General features: G+C 42.2%; 1 protein-coding gene across 3 annotated transcripts in view; it reads right to left on the bottom strand.

Moving 5' to 3' along the window:
* The window catches only part of eif3s10 (eukaryotic translation initiation factor 3, subunit 10 (theta)), an 86,773-nt gene extending 67,489 nt beyond the window's left edge, over positions 1–19,284 (bottom strand). For 2 of the 3 annotated variants that reach the window (XM_051923600.1, XM_051923601.1), the window contains exons 1-5: positions 19,088–19,283; positions 18,265–18,455; positions 5,803–5,939; positions 1,869–2,032; positions 1,526–1,725 (exon numbers count right to left, since the gene is read on the bottom strand). In XM_051923600.1, the coding sequence (XP_051779560.1) occupies positions 1,526–1,725; positions 1,869–2,032; positions 5,803–5,939; positions 18,265–18,455; positions 19,088–19,136 (741 nt within the window). In that variant the 5' untranslated portion in view covers positions 19,137–19,283. Of the gene's footprint in view, positions 1–1,525; positions 1,726–1,868; positions 2,033–5,802; positions 5,940–18,264; positions 18,456–19,087 lie in introns of all 3 variants that reach the window. The other variant, XM_028825652.2, reaches the window with a different exon arrangement.
* Positions 19,285–19,762: the final 478 nt, after the last annotated feature.

The raw sequence follows: 19,762 nt of genomic DNA, 5'->3' as shown, positions 1-19,762 counted from the left end.
TCAGATGCTCACATACCCATTGTAAGCACATTCAGTGGTGGGCAGAGGTAAGGGGGGCACTCTGGCTGGTCTGGACCTATTCATTTTAAACTACACCTTTCTCTCACAGGCAGCATTTCATTTTCCAGGATTTTGTGCTACAGTAACTCTTCTGTGGGATTGCACCAGACAGGCTAGTCTTCGCTCCTCATGCACATCGATTGGCCTTGCAGTGTGGCAGGGTGCATCATCTTACTGGAAGAGGCCACTGTTATCAGGAAATACTGCTGACCCTTGCCCCATGACCCTGGCACCAGTTGTCCTTCCTTGGGCCACGTTTGTACTGCCTACCAAGAAAAGCCCACAAGACTTGCAGTTTTGGAGATGTTTTGACCCTTTCATCAAACTATCAAAGGTTGGCCTGTTTCAAAGTCACTGAGAGCCTTACGCTTGCCCAACGTATCACCTTCAAGAATATATTGTTCACTTACTGCCTAATATACAGTATACCACCCCTTGCTAGGTGTCTCTGTAACGAGATAATCAACGTTACTCACGTCACTTGTCGGTGGTTTTATTGTCGTGGCTGATCAGAGTACATAGTTACTGATAGCTGCTCGTTTTTTCGTTATTTTTAAGTAATTATTTGTCGTACTGTAGGAGACTATTGCACTTAAGACTCCACTTACTTTCAACTTTTGCAAGAACTTGACAAAAAGACCTCCAGGAAAAACAAACCAATCTCTTTCAAATACCTTCTCTGGTCTTCAAATGTAAAAACTGAAAGCAAACCTTAGAGCAATTCTCGGCTGGACATAATAAATCTGACAAATTCCGGAAAACAAACACTGAGCTTGGAGGTCATTATTTTTTTTTCATCAACATTAGGAGAATACAAAAATGATACTCATGTCAATACAATCAATTTAACACACATACATCTACTCTGCTAAGAACAGTTGTAGTTGTGTGTTAGCAGTTGACAAACGTTGGTGGCGTAGTGGTAGCACTGCTGCCTTGCAGGAAGGAGATCATGGGCCCTCATCCCAGGTGGTCCCTGCATGGAAAGCACTATCAGTAGTGAGGAAAGTGCTATACGGATGTAGAGTGTTATTATTATAAATAAAGCCTATGTAATGGCACATGCATACAAAATGTAAAACTGCATAAACATTCAACTGCTGGCAAAATCATGAGTGGTGATCATGCAGGAGATGCTCTACTCCTTCCGCACATTAAGTTCAATACTGGCAATACTTCAGCGAGTAGATCTCCATTCATCTTATATATACAATAATTTCCAATATAAACAAATCTCAGGGCCAGAGATTTGACCACATGAGAATATACCTGTGGCCTGATAGCAAGCAAAGGGAGCTATTGTGGGTGGATTAGGTCACCATAGGTGGCAAGAGGGGCACACCGCTTTAGTATGCTACGTAAGTAAATGACCATAAAAGGGATTTCTTCACATCATGCATGTTATTGATGCATTTGGAAATTTTCCATTTTGGTACCCATGCCAGTTAGCTGTGAATTTACTCACCTGCCAAAGCTCCATGCTAATAGCACTGTCCAACTGAACCAGCCTGGTCTCCAAATGCATGGACTGGCTCTCTGGATTATTCAAGTTAATAGCAGTGCTCTGGTTGTGGTGACGCTGAATCTGGCCCAAATGCATCCTTAGGTTGTCACAGAGTTTTCGAAATTCTGCCTTTCGTGTGTACTGTAAGCAGAATCTAAAGGCTTTACAAAGATTAAAAAAAAAAAAAAGTGTTTGTCAAAGACTGTAAAATGCCAGAACACAACAAAGAGTTTTTACTGTTGTAGGGACTTAAAATCAACCAAACAGAACTCATTTTTTTAAATGCACCACATTTGTCTTTTACCTTGCTGTGCAATATCATGATAGAGACGCTCCACTTTCGAGTTGTTGCGGAGCAAATCCAAGCACTGCCTGTAAGATTCCCACAGAAATTTGACCCAAGGAGTCAGCAGCAGCCGATCTGTTCGGTCTTGGGTATCTTCTCCACTGACGGCACTTAGGAGGACGCTGGAAAATAGAAAAAGAAATGATTAAGATTGCATACACATTACTGCCAGCAGCCTTAGCCAGTACGTTTTTTTGCTAAAACTATGCACTTTGACTTATGACCATGTAGCCAGTAACTGGCATTTATATTTAAAAAAGAAAGCCAATCAAATTCAATAAATTAGGAAAACAGAGATATGACTATTATAAATTAGTTATATTAATCTTGGCATATGGATATACTCAGTTTGTTCATTTAGCTTTATTTTCAGTAACTGAAAAATAGACGAGCACTAACAAAATCAATGTCAGCACCACATGAACCAGTAAGCGATGATGATACGTCACAGCTATTCTTTCAATGTTGATTTTTAACAAGACACTTTAAATAAACTTTGCCCACAAATCCTCTTATCAGGCAGTTAACACTTGCGGCTGTGACACCGTATTTGTGCATCCAGCAAACAGTTGATGAGAAGCAATTTAAAATGGTCTCAAACTTTCCTTCTGTTATTTCAAAATCCCAAGAAGGCAAATGAGCCCAAATCGGTGCCAGTCCAAGGGTAGGCTTGGCTAAAGTAGTAAAAGATTTGAAGGTAAAGGGTTTGACAGGGGAGGCCGTGTAGGACCAAACTGTATAGAGAAGGTGGATAAGGGACATTGACAGAACTCAGAAATGTAAAAAGGTGAAGAGGATGATAAGAATTTTAAAGTCTGTAACAATAACACTTAATATCTTGTAGCGGGGCCACATAGGTATTGTTGTTTATAGTGTTTGCACCCAGCTGCGTCTCGTCACAGCACTCCGTTTAAACTAATATGTGTGTTTCAATTTCATCCCCGTAATGAGAAACGGGGAAGGATGTTGCGGGGAGGCAGCGAACCCCTGGACACGTCAGTACCGGAGTTTTTTCAGTTACATCCGGCTCTTCATTATTTAAATGATCAGGAGGGAATGAGGAGGAGGAGGAGGAAGGAGAGAGACGGAGATTTCAAGTATCAACAACCGACCAACATTATTCTGCTATTATTTACATCGTGCCTGATTCCAGTTTGATTCTCATTCCGCCGAAATCATGACAGCACCATCATCTCCAGAAATCCCTGGGTTGGACATTATAATCCACCATTCACCAAGTACGGTGAGGTTGTTCTGTTTTACACGGGAGCTTCAAACACATCCATTTTTGATCAGTCATCCATATTCTAGACAGTGATTTACCCGGACTCAATTTCACGTTCACTGTCATTCAGTACTCATCCACTGATATTATTTGTGTTTCGTTTTTATTATACGTTTGCAAGGGCAATGGAGGTTTTGTTATTGTATATGTGGTGTTTACACTTTGCTGCTTTGGTGGAGGGATATATAGAGATATGTTTTACGTTGTGGATTGTATTCCTGTATCCGTCATTGTGTTGTATTTAATAAATCTCTACACTTATTTTACATATCTGCTCTTGTTTGCTAGTCTTTGAACCGTCAATTGGAGAGGAAGGAAAATATCTGTCAGAGGTACGGCTTGGTATAGGTAGGTTTTCTCAGTAATTCATCCAGGCCACAGGTCCTGGTAGTGTAGCTGCTGGGTGGGTAAGGGGTCAGCCGTTACAATCTTGTTTACAAGGTATCTCAAATAAGATATCAGGCATTTGTTGTTACGTGTGTCGGTGGACTGAATCAGAATTAACACCAGAACACACCTGGCCTAAACTTCAGCAACTAAGTCATCCATCGACATACTTGTAACTGCAGTTTCATCAAACACAATTCATAACAGCAAACAGTCACACAATTTCATACCAAAACTATAACTGGATATAACACAGTCCTCAAAGGTCTGGAATATTACAGGAACAAAAACATTACATTTCTGGGCTCAGCCTTAGTGGCAGGATGAGGAGCCCAAAGTAGAGCCACTGCTCCTCCACATCAAAAGGAGTCAATCAAGGCAGTTCAAGCATCTGATTAGGATGCCTCCTAGATGACAGGGAGGTGTTTCTTGCATATCCAACCGAGAGACCACCCCGGGGAAGACCCAAGACACACTGGAGAGGTTATTTCTCTAGAACAGCCTAGTAATGTCTCGGTATCCCCTCAGAGGAGCTGGAGGAGGTGATGGGGAAAGGGGACACCTGGGCATCTCACCTTTGACTGCTGCCTTTGCAACCTGGAGAGGTGACAGAAAATGGATGGATATGCATTAACTGGTTTGTGTTTCTTTGCTCAGGTATTTTTAACTGGTGATGTTTTGTAATTCCTCATAAGTCACTTTCCAATTTCAATGTTCGTCTATAATATTCAAATTTGCTTTTTCTAACATTTCACTCAAGTGTGTCATGCTGTCAGGCCTTGTGTAGGAAGGGCACAGTGCAAAGAGTTGCACAAGGAAACGTATGAAGTGATGTCAGTTGGCATGCACTCAATTCATAAAAGCAAACTACAGTTATTGTTAAACAAAAGATCTGTTTCATGAGGTTCTTATGAGGTTAACATTATAAGCACCAAGTGTAGCCCAAACATCAGTCTCTTAATGAAGTAACAGCTTATAATGAAATGTCCAAAAGCAGAAGAGGACCCTATGATCTAACAGAACTCCCCTCAATTCAAATATGACTTAAGCCTGTCCTTGTGGCATTAATCCTATAACCTAACTGATTCATAAAAAACAAACAAACTACTATTTCACTTGGAACCTGCGGCTTTGCTCTTCATGTGACTGAATAAATGTAAAATGTATGCTATGTAAGAAAGGGTTTTTATGAACTGTACAAGCCAATGTATAAAAACAGGCAGATTGATCCCTATTCTCACAAAATTCAACAACTGAAATAATGGACAAATACTGTTAGGTTTCATTTACATGTATTGAGTTTTGAATTGCACTGTTTTCCTGTCTGTTAATCCAAATCTGTCTCTTTATGCGTTCATTATGAATTTATTTTATGTTACCTGTAAACCTGTTACAGCACTCTCGGCCAGCAATCCAATCCAGTTTATTTTTATGTAGCCCAAAATCACACAAGGAGTACCGCAGAGGGCTTTAACAGGCCCTGCCTTTTGACAGACCCCCAGACTCTCTAAGAAGACAAGAAAACAAACTCCCAAAAACCCTTGTAGAGAAAAAAAATGGCAGAAACCTTGGGAAAGGCAGTTCAAAGAAAAAGGCACCTTTCCAGGTAGGCTGGGCATGCAGTGGGTGTCAAAAAGAAAAAAAGGGGGGGGGTTAAATACAATACACAGAACACAAGTAATCCTCAATCCAATATAATAGTGCAATAGAAATATTACTCTGTAAACAGTGCTGTGCAAAAATAAACTGAAATGAATTGGACGGAGTACTTTTTAAAAGAATTCTGATCTTAGATAAAAGACACATTTGCAAAAAATATGTAGTCTGGCGGGGCGGCACGGTGGCGCAGTGGGTAGCACTGCTGCCTCGCAGTTGGGAGACCTGGGAACCTGGGTTCACTTCCCGGGTCCTCCCTGCGTGGAGTTTGCATGTTCTCCCCGTGTCTGCGTGGGTTCCCTCTGGGCGCTCCGGTTTCCTCCCACAGTCCAAAGACATGTAGGTTAGGTGGATTGGCGATTCTAAATTGGCCCTAGTGTGTGGGTGTGTTTGTGTGTGTCCTGCTGTGGGTTGGCACCCTGCCCGGGATTGGTTCCTGCCTTGTGCCCTGTGTTGGCTGGGATTGGCTCCAGCGGACCCACGTGACCCTGTGTTCGGATTCAGCAGGTTGGAAAATGAATGAATGAATGTAGTCTGGCACAGAAGTAATCACCATAAACCTACCTCTCTGGTGTCTGAATGTTATCCAGATCCTCGATGTCCAGCACCATCTGCTGAGATTCCTCTTTGGCCATTTCTGTCTTCTCCTCAGCCAACTTCAGGTAGGCTCTGACCACATCCTCCAGGGATTTGATGTTCACCTATTGCACAAATTAAGTACACTGAAGCACACCTTCAAACAAATTAAATTAAGGCACGTCTATACTGTGTACAAACCACATACATACAAATACTTGGGTCTGAATAAAATCTGCAGTCATAAGTCCAAGGTTTTAGCAGATACATGCAGGCCTGGAAATGACAGGCTTAACTACACACTGTTTGCTTCATTCATTAACGGCGTCACCCCCCCCCCCCCCCCCCCAAAACATACTTCACAGAGGCCAGCTGTGGGGTCACAGGTGTAATAATAATGTCATTAAAATGAATGCATAAAATTATTTTTTTTCCCCCTTCCATCAGCTTTTTGCCAACGATGAGGTCACCGAATGTCACCAACTAGCCCTGTCTGCTATTAAATCAACTGCTTGCCACAGACTAATGTGCCGTGAATCAAGGTCTTCAATGATGTTATCAATCCAGCGTTTTCATTGTCATCCTCTAGATCTTCTTCCTGTTATGTGGCAGTGCATGATGCTTTGTGGTAGTCATCTTCAGTTCAGTCTGCTGACATGTCCAAACCATAAAATAAACTGCAATCAAAGCATCACGCAGAGCACTGACATGTCAATACACAACAGTCTAATGCGGCTTTTTCACAATAAAATACCATGCAGATGGATTACAAAATCTATTTTTTTGGTATGAGAGTTTTACTGTGCCAATGAGGACGTCTGACACCCATGTATCAATCATTATACATGTTCTACATCCTAGCTTACTACTGCTTGGTGTGCATTATTAACGTTGCATTGTGCCTCCTGCCTTGATGCAAGAATTCACGTAGAGCAAACTCTGTACAAACAAATGCACTGAATATGTACACACCTTAAAAGTGAACATCAGCCCCGAAACGCTCATTTGCATCACGTCAGTTTGGCTACTGCCGGAAGTTAACACAGATGACGACACTCGGTCAACAGCCTCACACCAAAAAAAATTCTGGAAGAACTGACAGTTGTTCTCATAATAGCACCCTTTACCACTCCTCGGCCTGAAATCAACATTTCTTTCACTCCTTTTCTAAATTCATGTATTTAAATATGATGCATACAGCACGGTATATTCAGTAGCTTGCTTTGTACACCAGTCATTTTTCATTTCAATATTATAATTTTCATAATTTCATTTACTGTACTCAGGCAGCAGTACACAGTGGGATTTTCTGTTGCTGGTTTCGCATAAAGTTTATGTAATTTCCATTGATTCAGACTCCACTGCTAGGGAAATTATCAGAAAAACACAAACTTGCCACTCATAATGTAGATTATCAGGAAATATTTGGTTAAAACCGAAACTAAAAACATAGCTAAGTGTACAGCCAGTACCATCAAATTAGGAGGGCCAGGGGGCAACTAGGGGTGTGCATCCATCCATCCTCTTCCACTTATCTGAGATCGGGTCGCGGGGGCAGCAGCTTGAGCAGAGATGCCCAGACTTCTCTCTTCCCGGCCACTACTTCTAGCTCTTCCGGGAGAATCCCGAGGCGTTCCCAGGCCAGCCGGGAGACATAGTCCCTCCAGCGTGTCCCAGGTCTTCCCTGGGGCCTCCTCCCGGTTAGACGTGCCTGGAACACCTCACCAGGCAGGCGTCTACGAGGCATCCTGATCAGATGCCCGAGCCACCTCATCTGACTGCTCTCGATGCGGAGGAGCAGCGGCTCTACTCTGAGCTTCTCACCCTATCTTTAAGGGGAAAGCCCAGACACCCTGCGGAGGAAGCTCATTTCAGCCGCTTGTATTCGCGATCTCGTTCTTTCGGTCACTACCCATAGCTCATGACCACAGGTAGGGATAGGAGCGCAGATCGACTGGTAAATTGAGAGCTTTGCCTTACAGCTCAGCTCCTTTTTCACCACGACAGACTGATGCAGAGCCCTCAGGGGTGTGCAATATTAGCAAAAAATGATGATATTCTGCACCCTTTAAAAACGAGTTTGTAAAAGTCTTATTGATCTAGCTTGGTCTTGTTAATAGGATATTAACTGTACCTCACTAATGAGATTAATTGAAGAAACAGTTAAGTAAAACGGGTTTTAGTGAGTAAAAACACAAGTAAAATAACACAAACTGTCAAAGTATTACTGAGCTCAAACAGAGCAAGTGGCCTACAGGATTTACACAAGACCACAAAACGATTCTAATGAGGGCATTTTAAAGAGACGCTTAACTTTAATGTAAACAAGATAAGAATCCAAATGGAATAAAATAAAAATCCTAACTGAACTACAGGGCCTGAACATTACAGTACAGTTCGGATAAACAAACTGCTCTGCTGTAAGGTGAAATGTGCAACATACGAGCAAGAAAGACAATCTAACCGACTGCCCTATAGTGCAAAAATCCAAAGTTCTGTCAAATACTGCACAGGGAAAAAAAAACGATAGCATTTGTAACCAAGTTCTGTCATATTGTATAAAGATACAGAAAACCCAAACCTATAACATTTTTAAACAAATTACAAACTTCAAGTTCCATCCAATACAGAGTAAAAAATATCAGAAAAGATCAAACAATTGTAAAATTTTACTGCGGAAACTTCAAGTTGTGTAACAGAAAGGCCAGCATGTCCACAGCAAGTGGCTTCAGAGCAGCGCGGCTACCTGTTACTACATTTCCTCCAGTGCTGAAAGCCCACTCAGAAGGGCTATTTAAGTCGGGGATACACACGGACTTTTTATGCAAGTTTCCCCAACTTTGGGAAATGTACCTCTTGTGTTTTCCACCACTCAAGTGCATTTACATCACTGCCTACCTCTGGTCTCGTCTTCATCTCTTTCTCAATGGCACTTTGCACTGCAGAGACACCTTCTCGGAATTCCTGTGTGTGTGTTTTTTTTTTAGTAGCTGCCAAAAGACTTTTTTTCATTTTTCCTGCCTCGCTTGTGTCATCCCCTCATCCAACTTCTACAGCCATGGGGACGGGACGGAGCAAGACGAGGAGGCAGGGATACGTGCGAGTGTTTTAAATAATGAAAGAAAACTGAGGAATTGAGGACGCCTAACCAAGATGGCTTGCAAAATAAAACGCACCCGATAGGCATATACTTCTTATGGAAATCAAAATAAATCATTCTAACAAATTACGTAATTTGTTTGAACAGATTAATAATTTGTCCAAACGGATATTTTTTTTGGGCGCCTGACACTAACAACAGGCTCTGTACTCAGGGCTTTTGTATTGTATTGACCCCCTTCTTTTTGACACCCACCCTACCTGGAAAGGGGTCTCCTTTTGAACTGCCTTTCCTGAGGTTTCTTCCATTTTTCCCTACAAGGGTTTTTTTGGGAGTTTTCATGTCTTCTTAGAGAGTCAAGGCTGGGGGGCTGTCAAGAGGCACGGCCTGTTAAAGCCCATTGTGGCACTTCTTGTGTGATTTTGGGCTACACAAAAATAAATTGTACTGTACTAGGTCAGTTTCACTTAAATCGCATTTTATAGAAGAACCCAAATTACTCAACAAGGGCAATATGAAGCCAATGTTCAAAACAGTTGTTAATCTGTAGCACACTGACGTTAGCTCAGCTCTCTGATGTCATGTAAACCATGCGTTCTTCTCGTAGCCATGTCATGCCATCCACCGTTTTTCTCGTCGTACAGCACTTTTCTGCAGAGTGATTTGGCTCAAGTTTCACAAGTGTGTTTTTGTGCGCGTACCTTGTGTGATTTAGACCTGGGGGGTATTTTCCGTACGTCGCTTAAATCATCCGAGATCAGGTGCCTCATCTTGGATAAGTTAATGTCGGTGAAACTCATCTGGGATAAGTCGGTTTTTCAAACGCAGCCGTGTAGTAGATTAGTCGAGCTGGATCTAATCATCTGAGATGAAGGTGCGCGCTGATTGAAAAGCCCATTTATATTGAGTCTAGAAAACATGATCAGCAAGTCTTTAATAGGCTGCAACAAAAGGACGAAAGAACGGACGCATTTTTTTTCCACACAAGTGGAGAAGGACATAAAGAATTTCAAGATTTAATATGCACAGGGGGTAACACTGCAAAAGCAGCCCAAACCAGAAAAGACGTCTGGAAAAAAGTGGCTGACAAATTAAACGATAAGTAGTGTGCATTGTACTTACTGAATGCAGCGTTTCATTTCCTATGTGTCAGATTAATTATTATTTAATATGTCATAATTCCAGATCAAATGTGAGCACAAGGAGAACACAGGAACAGGTTAAAGTGAAGTACAAGAATATACTTCAAACTGGTAAATACTGGTATATAACTAAAGAATTTTTGAAATAATCATAATATTAAAAACATTCATTTTAAAGCTAATAAGAAGGCAGACAAAAAAAGAGGTGGAGGTCCAAGCGGTCCAGACCTAACCCCTGCAGAAGAGTTGGCTCTCCAGCAAAATGCCCATTGCCCAGTTTTTGAGGGCATTCCAGGGGGAAGCTCCTCCTCAGAACCAGTGGCAGGGTGCAGTGGTCACTTCACTTCAAGTAAAGGATGGTCATTGCATATATTTGTCCTACATGTGTGCAATAGGTAAGTTCCATATAGCTCTCTTTTTTTGTTGGGTCAATTGCAGGGAATGTCATATCCCTTGAACCTGTGTCTGACCAACGAGATACTGACGAAGGTCAAATATTTGATGAAGACACTGTGTCTGATTATTCATCAGGAGGAGAGGTACATTTTCCAAATAATGTTTGATCAAACTCCACTCTGATCAGTTCCATGTGCCCCAATCACATTTGTAAATCCTGGTAATGAGAATGTTAGGCTGATTGAGAGATTCTTTATGGAACTTTGGGTGTTTTTGCCTGTGTATTACCTGCAATGGCATGAAACGCCTCTTTTGTCTGCACACGCAGGTGTCCAGGAAACACAATGAAAACCCGAAGGAAATATTTCAGAGCCAAACAGACTTTACGAATTGCCTGGCAAACTGCACTTTTTGATCGATTTTCCGCATCGCCTACAGTATATAAAGTGCTGCTTGCAAAAAACCTCAAAGCAATGCCTACTGTCTGTGTGGTTGTGAGAGCCCGACTTCGCCGAGTTTGACTTCGAATATAAGGTGCTAATTTTTGAGGTACAATATTCCCCCTCAGCTAAAGCGGTATCTTTCGAAAAGAATTTCCTCCGGGAGCAATAAAGGATCTTGCCGATCGTGCAAAACCCTCTCTATATGAAATTCTCTTCTTATAATCTGCGTACCGATATCAATTGAACGGTGAAGCCATAACTGAATGAATTCCATGCACGGACACTGATTAAGGGTGGGAGCTAATCCTTGTTTACATCGAACAAACCCGCTCCGAGCAGCTTTGAGGATTAGGATGTGTTGCTATGACAACACTTCCAGAGTTTCGAAAAACCGACAGATCCAGGATCAGGCCAAATCGTCAACAATTACATCCGGCTAAACGAGTAATCCACGTACGAAAAATACCCCTCTGTCGTGGAGAGCCAACTCCTCAAGTTCTGCATATTCTTTATAACCTGTGCAGAGGTTACTTCACAGATGGTGAAACAAGTTAGTTGTCAAGCTGTCTTTAATGGCAACCAATTTCCGATAAAGTTTACAGTTTGCTGCCTTTTAAGCAACATCAGTCTTTTCAAAGTCAAACAACCCAAAACGTGAGTGAGGATGGCCTACATCTTGTAATTAAACCTAACAACGTTAACTGAGAGGCTGTTTCAATCCCCGTCGTTGTTTGCTCTTTCATTGTTAGGCAGCTACACACTTTGAGCAGGCGTTTAGTCCGTTAGGTTACATAAGACAGTGAATGTGCGGACTCTCGAGGCGTGTTTTTCATTGTTTTTTGCAAAGTAATGGACATACTTGATCATTTCTGCTCGCCTATTATTAAAATAACAATTAAGACATTATCATAGGCAGTAAATACTGTATCAACACACTCCTAGGGGCAACACACAGAGGCAATTCCATATCCCCTACCCTGGGTACATCTGTAGAATATATGACTCTAGAATCCTAACGCATTGTGTGTGCAACAAGCTTAACTTTTAATGTAGTAAAGAAGTGAGGCAGGTCTTAGGGCTGAGCAGAAGGTCAGTGACATCGCCGATCGGCTCTGGCCATTTGCAGCAATTTCATCAAAGTGCCAAACTGCAGCCTTATTTTTTTTAGGCTTGTGTGGATCACAAAAAAGCTGTCAGGCACTCATATTTAAAGCAGCAGGAGCGAGATTCCCGAGTTTAGCACCAGGGCACAGTGCGTCATGCACACAGACTGAATAAGAAGAGCACAGATAACGTGCTGCTGTGATGCTCGTAGACTCTGAGTGCCCATGGTTTGTCACTCCTTGCATTGCTGTTTTTAAAATGACCATTCACTGTGGCCACACGAGTTGAAATTCTTTGGGGACTGATTTGCCCATTTTAAAAAGGTCCTCCGTGGCAGGTTATCTGCATAATGGAATGTCAGCTCATCCAGTCAGTGACTGATCCGCAGGCTAATGCAAATTATCAGCAATGTCAAAAATATTTTTCATTCACCACCCGTTTTCCTAACCTGCTCATCCACGGCTGTATTGTGTCACAGCTGAAGGCTATATAGTTTACCAAACCTATGCAGCGAGATTAGGACAAGAAAAGTGGTGGCATGGTGGTGCTTCATTGGTCTTGTGGGCAGTGTCTCAAGTGGCCTAGTACCAGCGGCCTTCAATACTTCATGGGGATCCCCCTCTACTAATATACACGCACTTTGACCTCCAAGGGTAATAAATTAGGAGAAGGAACAAGACGCTGCCTGAACAGAGTACTGCCAGTAATCTGGTTCCACTTCAAGCACTGCTTGTGGGCAAAATGGAATGTAATAAATCTGAAATAAACCGCTTACACTGTTCAAGAATATTAAAGCGTGGTCTTTTATGTTTTTAAAGCCTGTGCCATCTATACCATTGCCCTCCAGCACGCACATTGTACACTGCAAGCTCACAATACCAATCAACACTCAGCATCAGGTGCTTTTTGAGGCGAGGCATGTCATCTGAACGCATGATGAGGAAAAAGCAAAATGTGCGCTCTAGACAAGCCACGATGAAACAAAGTACGATTTTTGTTTTTCCTATGATGCATGCAGAGTCACTTTTTTTTGTTCAAAAGATGGAAGTGAACAACGATAGGAGGTGGTGCTTCAGTAAAATGATAGTAAACTGCAGTTTCCTGTTGGTAGACATTTATTTAAATCCATTTTATAATAGGGCAGATCTAATTTAAGAGTTTCATGCCAATACTGCACTGTGATTTGTAGCAAATCCGACCAACAATGATAACTAGGAAGACAAGCTCACCACCTCACAAGACAACTTCTATCAAAAAACGAATACTTAACATCAAAACCAATGTGGCCTGTTACTTACAGCTTCAACATACTTCACTAAACCCTAACTCTTTGGCCGGGCATACACTGTGATTGTTAGTGATCATAGACGAGCCGTTACTCCCACTGCATGATACGAGTCTCCAGATGATCATGTGCTGAAGCCGCATGAGCACTTCAGTCTAACTATCAACCCTATCAATTATGGAGAATCCACTGGAGCCACTGAACAGGATCATCTCCAGACAGAGGAGCAGCTTCAGCGACAGACTGCTGTCACCGTCCTGCTCCACTGACACACTGAGGAGATCGTTCTTCCGTCACACTATGCCACTCTTCATGGGGGTGGGGTAAACGTTAACATTATTATAATAACAAAGTTATTGTCTGTCTGTATACCTGCATTGTTATCACTCTTTAATTTAATATTGTTCTTTAACCGTATGCTGCTGCTGGAGTGTGTGAATTTCCCCTTGGGATTAATAAAGTATCTATCTAACTGACATGCCACAGCATTGGTGCTCTGACTACGTGTTTACATGGTCCTGATGGACAGTTTTACCCATAAATATTACTACAATAAAGCTTTACCCATACAAAAAAAAAAACAAAACACTGGCGCAAAAAGGTGTAACAGAACAGAGGCAGAGTTTGGAAGGTGTGGACAATACAGTCGGTGTATTCTACAGAGAGAACTGGAAGGACTGCATGTAATTCATGTAATTTATCGTGTATGGGTTTATTTCAGGTTCTTTCAGTAAACGTTTCCTACGATACAACTAAAAAGTAAGTGTGTTGCGATATGACTGGTTTATGAAATCAAAAAGTTAAAAACAAGCATGACAATGGCAATAGCTGAAATACAGTACCAATAACTTCTCACTGCTGTTATCTTTCTCTTCAAAGTCAAATTCACTAACTCGTCTGGCTGACCTGTGATTTTTAATCACGGTGTTTGTTTCTTTTCATGGTATAATATTCACCCATCAGCCACAACATTAAATCCACCTGCCCCTTGCCTCAGCACATTAGCGCTGTTCTGGTAGCACATGAACTCCACATGCCCTCTGGCGGTGTCCTGTGGTATCTGGCACAAAGACGTTAGCAGCAGGTACTTTTAAGTCTTCTAAGTTGTGAGGTGGGGCCTCCATGGATCAGACTTGTTCTCCAGTGCATGAATTTGGAGGCCAAGTTAACACCTTGAACTCTTGGTCGTGATTCTCAAACTATTCTTGAACAATTTTTTGCAATGTGCCAGGGCGTGTTATCCTGCTAAAAGAGGTCACTGCCATCAGGGAATATCGTTGCCATGAACGATTGTAACTAGTCTAAAACAATCTTTAGGTAGATGGTACTAAGAAACTAAGATTTCCCAGCAAACTTTTACCCAGAGCATCACACTGCCTCTGCCACTTGTCTTCTTCCCATAGCGTACCCGGCTGCTATCTCTTCCCCAGGTAAAAGACACACACGCACCCGGACATCCACATGATCCTATGGAAAACGTGATTCACCAGATCAGGCCACCTTCTTCCATTGCTCCATGGTTCAGTTCTGACGCTCAGGTGCCCAATGTAGGAGCTTTTGGCAATGGACAGGGGCCAGCAAAGGGCACGCAGGTCCACACGCAGCCAGCTACAATGAGCTGTGTTCAGACACCTCACTCACATGGCCAGCATTACATTTTTAATAATCTGATACAATACCATGAAGCTTTTTGGATATACAAACCCGATTCGTGTAACGGTTCAGGGATAGAAGAGTTTGATGAAATGGGATGCCATATGTGAACACTCACGTTCACCACGTATGAAGTTGGATGCTCTCCAGGTAGTCTGGTAATGCCCACTATTGTTCTTCCTAACCATTTTCTTTGTTACCTCCCTGACAGAAATAATGATTTGAACCTTTTTCTTACAGTTCATTCTATATATTTTTTTCACTCTCCCTGTATGTTCCCCTATGCGCTGAATGTTTTAATGAGGTGGGCCTTCTTCCTATTTTCATTACATTCATTATTGTTATTTTAGTATGTATCCTTATTAACTCTGACCAAATTGTTTCTTTACTCTTAGTTTCAGAAGTTGGTATCCATTAATTCCTTGCAATTTTGTGATATAAGCCGTAGTTACAGTATTTAATACATTTTCCTATTATTTTGCCTATAAATGATCGAAACCATTTAAGTAACAATTACTGAAATCTGTATTTATCACCCCATTTGGATACATTACTCACCTAATTTGTGGGGGTTGTTACACACCGAGTGGCTTGGCTTGGCTCAGAATTAGGAAAGATTTCTCAAAACACGTCAGGAAGATTGCTCAGCCAGCCTGCTCAGGCAAGTATCTGTCTACTTGCCAGACATTACACCCCAACGCTGGGATTTTACTTTAAGAAATAAGACATACGGATGCTTCCTTGTTTGGCTTTTTAAGCCTGGACAATTTATTGTATTAAATATATTTGCGTATTCTCACATTTGTGGTGATATTACTTTTGTTATAATCTGTGTTAAATAGTAAAAGTCTTTATTTCACACAATTTGTTTGTTTGAAACAATAACCTGCTCCATAATTTGTTTCAAAGTTGCCCTGCCGCTCATACATTATATTAATGGGTGGCTGTTCTTGATTTACTTCTTATAGGCTGTCAGGGTTTCTGCTTGTCTTGGTAGTCTGTTCCAGATTCCCACAATTCTTTGTGTAAAATAATGTTTCCTGGCTTCAGTCTTAAAAATGCACTTCTTGTATCTCTACTACTCACATCAGACGTTCTGATGTGGGGTGGCAGACAGGAAGGTTGTTTTTATTTTACACACACTCTACATACAGTGCATCTGGAAAGTATTCCCAGCGCTTCATCACTTTTCTCACATTTTGTGATGTTACAGCCTTATTCCAAATGGATTAAATTCATTTTTTTCCCTCAGAATTCTACACACAACACCCCATAATGACAACGTGAAAAAAGTTTACTTGAGGTTTTTGAAAAATTTATTAAAAATAAAAAAAAAAATGAGAAAGCACATGTCCATAAGTATTCACAGCCTTTACCATGAAGCTCGAAATTGAGCTCAGGTGCATGCTGTTTCCCCTGATCATCCTTGAGATGTTTCTGCAGCTTCACTGGAGTCCACCTGTGGTGAATTCAGTTGACTGGACCTGATTTGGAAAGGCACACACCTGTCTATAGAAGGTCCCACAGTTGACAGTTCATGTCAGAGCACAAACCAAGCATGAAGTCAAAGGAATTGTCTGTAGACCTCCGAGACAGGATTGTCTCGAGGCACAAATCTGGGGAAGGTTACAGAAAAATTTCTGCTACTTTGAAGGTCCCAATGAGCACAGTGGCCTCCATCATCCATAAGTGGAAGAAGTTCAAAACTACCAGGACTCTTCCTAGAGCTGGCCGGCCATCTAAACTGAGCGATCGGGGGAGAAGGGCCTTAGTCAGGGAGGTGACCAAGAACCCGATGGTCACTCTGTCAGAGCTGCAGAGGTCCTCTGTGGAGAGAGGAGAACCTTCCAGAAGGACAACCATCTCTGCAGCAATCCACCAATCAGGCCTGTATGGTAGAGTGGCCAGATGGAAGCCACTCCTTAGTAAAAGGCACATGGCAGCCCGCCTGGAGTTTGCCAAAAGGCACCTGAAGGACTCTCAGACCATGAAAGAAAATTCTCTGGTCTGATGAGACAAAGATTGAACTCTTTTGTGTGAATACCAGGCGTCACGTTTGGAGGAAACCAGGCCAATACCATCCGTACAGTGAAGCATGGTGGTGGCAGCATCATGCTGTGGGGATGGGGACTGGGAGACTAGTCAGGATAAAGGGAAAGATGACTGCAGCAATGTACAGAGTCATCCTGGATGAAAACCTGCTCCAGAGCGCTCTTGACCTCAGACTGGGGCGACGGTTCATCTTTCAGCAGGACAACGACCCTAAGCACACAGCCAAGATATCAAAGGAGTGGCTTCAGGACAACTCTGTGAATGTCCTTGAGTGGCCCAGCCAGAGCCCAGACTTGAATCTGATTGAATATCTCTGGAGAGATCTTAAAATGGCTGTGCACCGACGCTTCCCATCCAACCTGATGGAGCTTGAGAGGTGCTGCAAAGAGGAATGGGCCAAACTGGCCAAGGATAGGTGTGCCAAGCTTGTGGCATCATATTCAACAAGACTTGAGGCTGGAATTGCTGCCAAAGGGGCATCGACAAAGTATTGAGCAAAGGCTGTGAATACTTATGGACATGGGATTTGTCAGTTTTTTTTATTTTTAATAAATTTGCAAAAATCTCAAGTAAACTTTTTTCATGTTGTCATTATGGGGTGTTGTGTGTAGAATTCTGAGGAAAAAAATGAATTGAATCCATTTGGAATAAGGCTGTAACATAACAAAATGTGAAAAAGTGATGCGCTGTGAATACTTTCTGGATGCACTGTATATGTACAGGGTGAGTCAAAATGATGTTAACACTTAACGGTTCTGCTATGTATATATACTTGTATACAATTTTTGTGGACGATTTATGTGCCACATATGGTACATGTGTTGAACGTGGTGGTGAACAGAACAAGACATTCCTGTAAATCATCTTGCACATATGAAGTATGTTTTGTGAATAAACTGTTTCTGCCATTCAAATGTTAGCATAATTTTGACTCGCCCTGTACATTTATATATCTCTATAACGCTATATCACAAACACACATACATAAGCGCACACACAGACTATAAAGTTTTAGTTTTCTCTTGACAGAGCACAAGGTATGGTCTCTCTATTGATAAACTATGAAGAGTAAACTGGGCACATGCTACTAAATGGAGCAATTAGTTAAAATGGAGGACGTTAATTTATGGGATTGACATCTGGACAGCATTTCATGAGATCCTGCATAGGAGTCAACTGCACAAAACGTTACATTGAAATTGACAGCAAACAGAACTTTGCCCATGGTGAACAACTCTTAGTTTAGTTTTGGGTTTTATTTCCACTTAAACTGACCTGCTGGCAGATGTTCTTGTACTGGTAGAGGCCCTCTTTGGCCAGGTGGCTCTTGCGAAGATCCACACAGAGCTCCAGATACTTCAGCATAATCGGTTCGTGGATCTTCTGCCATGTTCGATGTTTTTTACTCTTTATCACGTCATAAAGAACATCAAGAGCAGGCTGCTTCTTGCCCACCTCAAGAAATTCTGGAAGAAAGGAAAATGCAGCGTTAAAAGAAAGAACTTGTCACGCCGAGCCAAAAGCTTCACGTCTCAGGGGAGTCAAGCACAAACTGCAAAGAAATGGCCCGACAATGTGGCCAATTACGGAGTGGGGACGATAAGGAAAGATTACAGCTGTTTAAAAAGAAAATGTCCGTTTGTAACGGACATATGGCTACAACGTATAACCGTGCTGATGATTAAATCTGATAACGGGTTAAAAAGGAAGTCATGCGCACCACTCTATGTTCGAAAACACGACACAATGCAAAAAAAGTCACATTAGTGACAACTGCAGTGTCAGTCTGCCGCCCCGCCGGACTTGCGATCCGTCCATATTGTGAAGCGTGTCAACCACAAAAGCAGCACGACACCCCGGCTTGGGGCCGCACGCTTTTTTCCTAGCCGTGCACATGTCCCCCAAGTCGATATCACTTTTAACTGAGGCTCGGCCAAGTGAAGTGGACACTCGATCGAGGGTGCAAAGGCCCCTCGTCTGTTCGCGCTTCGTCATGAGGCACCCGCCGACTTCCCGGCTTCGACAAGCATGGCTTCCGCAGGCCCGTCGCGAGCGCGCGCACACACACACACGGACGGACACCGTCCTCTGCACTCACCGTTCGCCCGCTTGAGAGCGTTCTCGGGGCGCTGGAAATACGCAGGCATCGCGGCGATGGAGTTTACTACTCAGCTTTGGAAAAAGAAAAAATCTTCAAGAAGACGGCAATGCGATTTAGTGAAGCATCACCAACACGCGACGGCCACAGGCAACCCGCTTGGCCGAGATCCGGGCTAAAGGACCGGAGCACGTGATACCCGCGCGGGGTCACGCAACCTGTGCGTCACGACGTACGCATAGCACGGGCGGGCTCGTTGGTCGTAGTCGGTTGAGGTGAGAAGCTCTGCAAGTGGATAGAATTGTTGAGGTTGCACCTCGATTCGGGCATCGTTTAGGTCTTTTTTCCCCGTAAATGTAAGCGTCTGAAAGTTTCAACTTATTTAACAAATATTCTAAATGGCTATCTGCATTATAGAGTTTAAAAAAGGAACTGCTAAAATATTATTACACTCATTCGTGGAATACGGTTTAATGGATACTTTTAGAGTTCCGTTAGCCCGATGTCATTTATTTGTATGTTATGACTTTAACTATTTTATTTCATTTTTTTAATGACATTTTTTTAGTGTTATTAATATTGTTAATTTTGTTGTGAGATCTGTTTTTTGGTTAAATGTCAGTAAAATGTAATAATAATAATAAAAAAAACACACCATGGATCAGTCTGATTTGA

The sequence above is a fragment of the Erpetoichthys calabaricus genome, chromosome 2 (genome assembly GCF_900747795.2).
Source record: "Erpetoichthys calabaricus chromosome 2, fErpCal1.3, whole genome shotgun sequence".
In the NCBI taxonomy this organism is placed as follows: Eukaryota; Metazoa; Chordata; class Cladistia; order Polypteriformes; family Polypteridae; genus Erpetoichthys; species Erpetoichthys calabaricus.
This window is presented reverse-complemented; position numbering and strand designations above follow the sequence as displayed.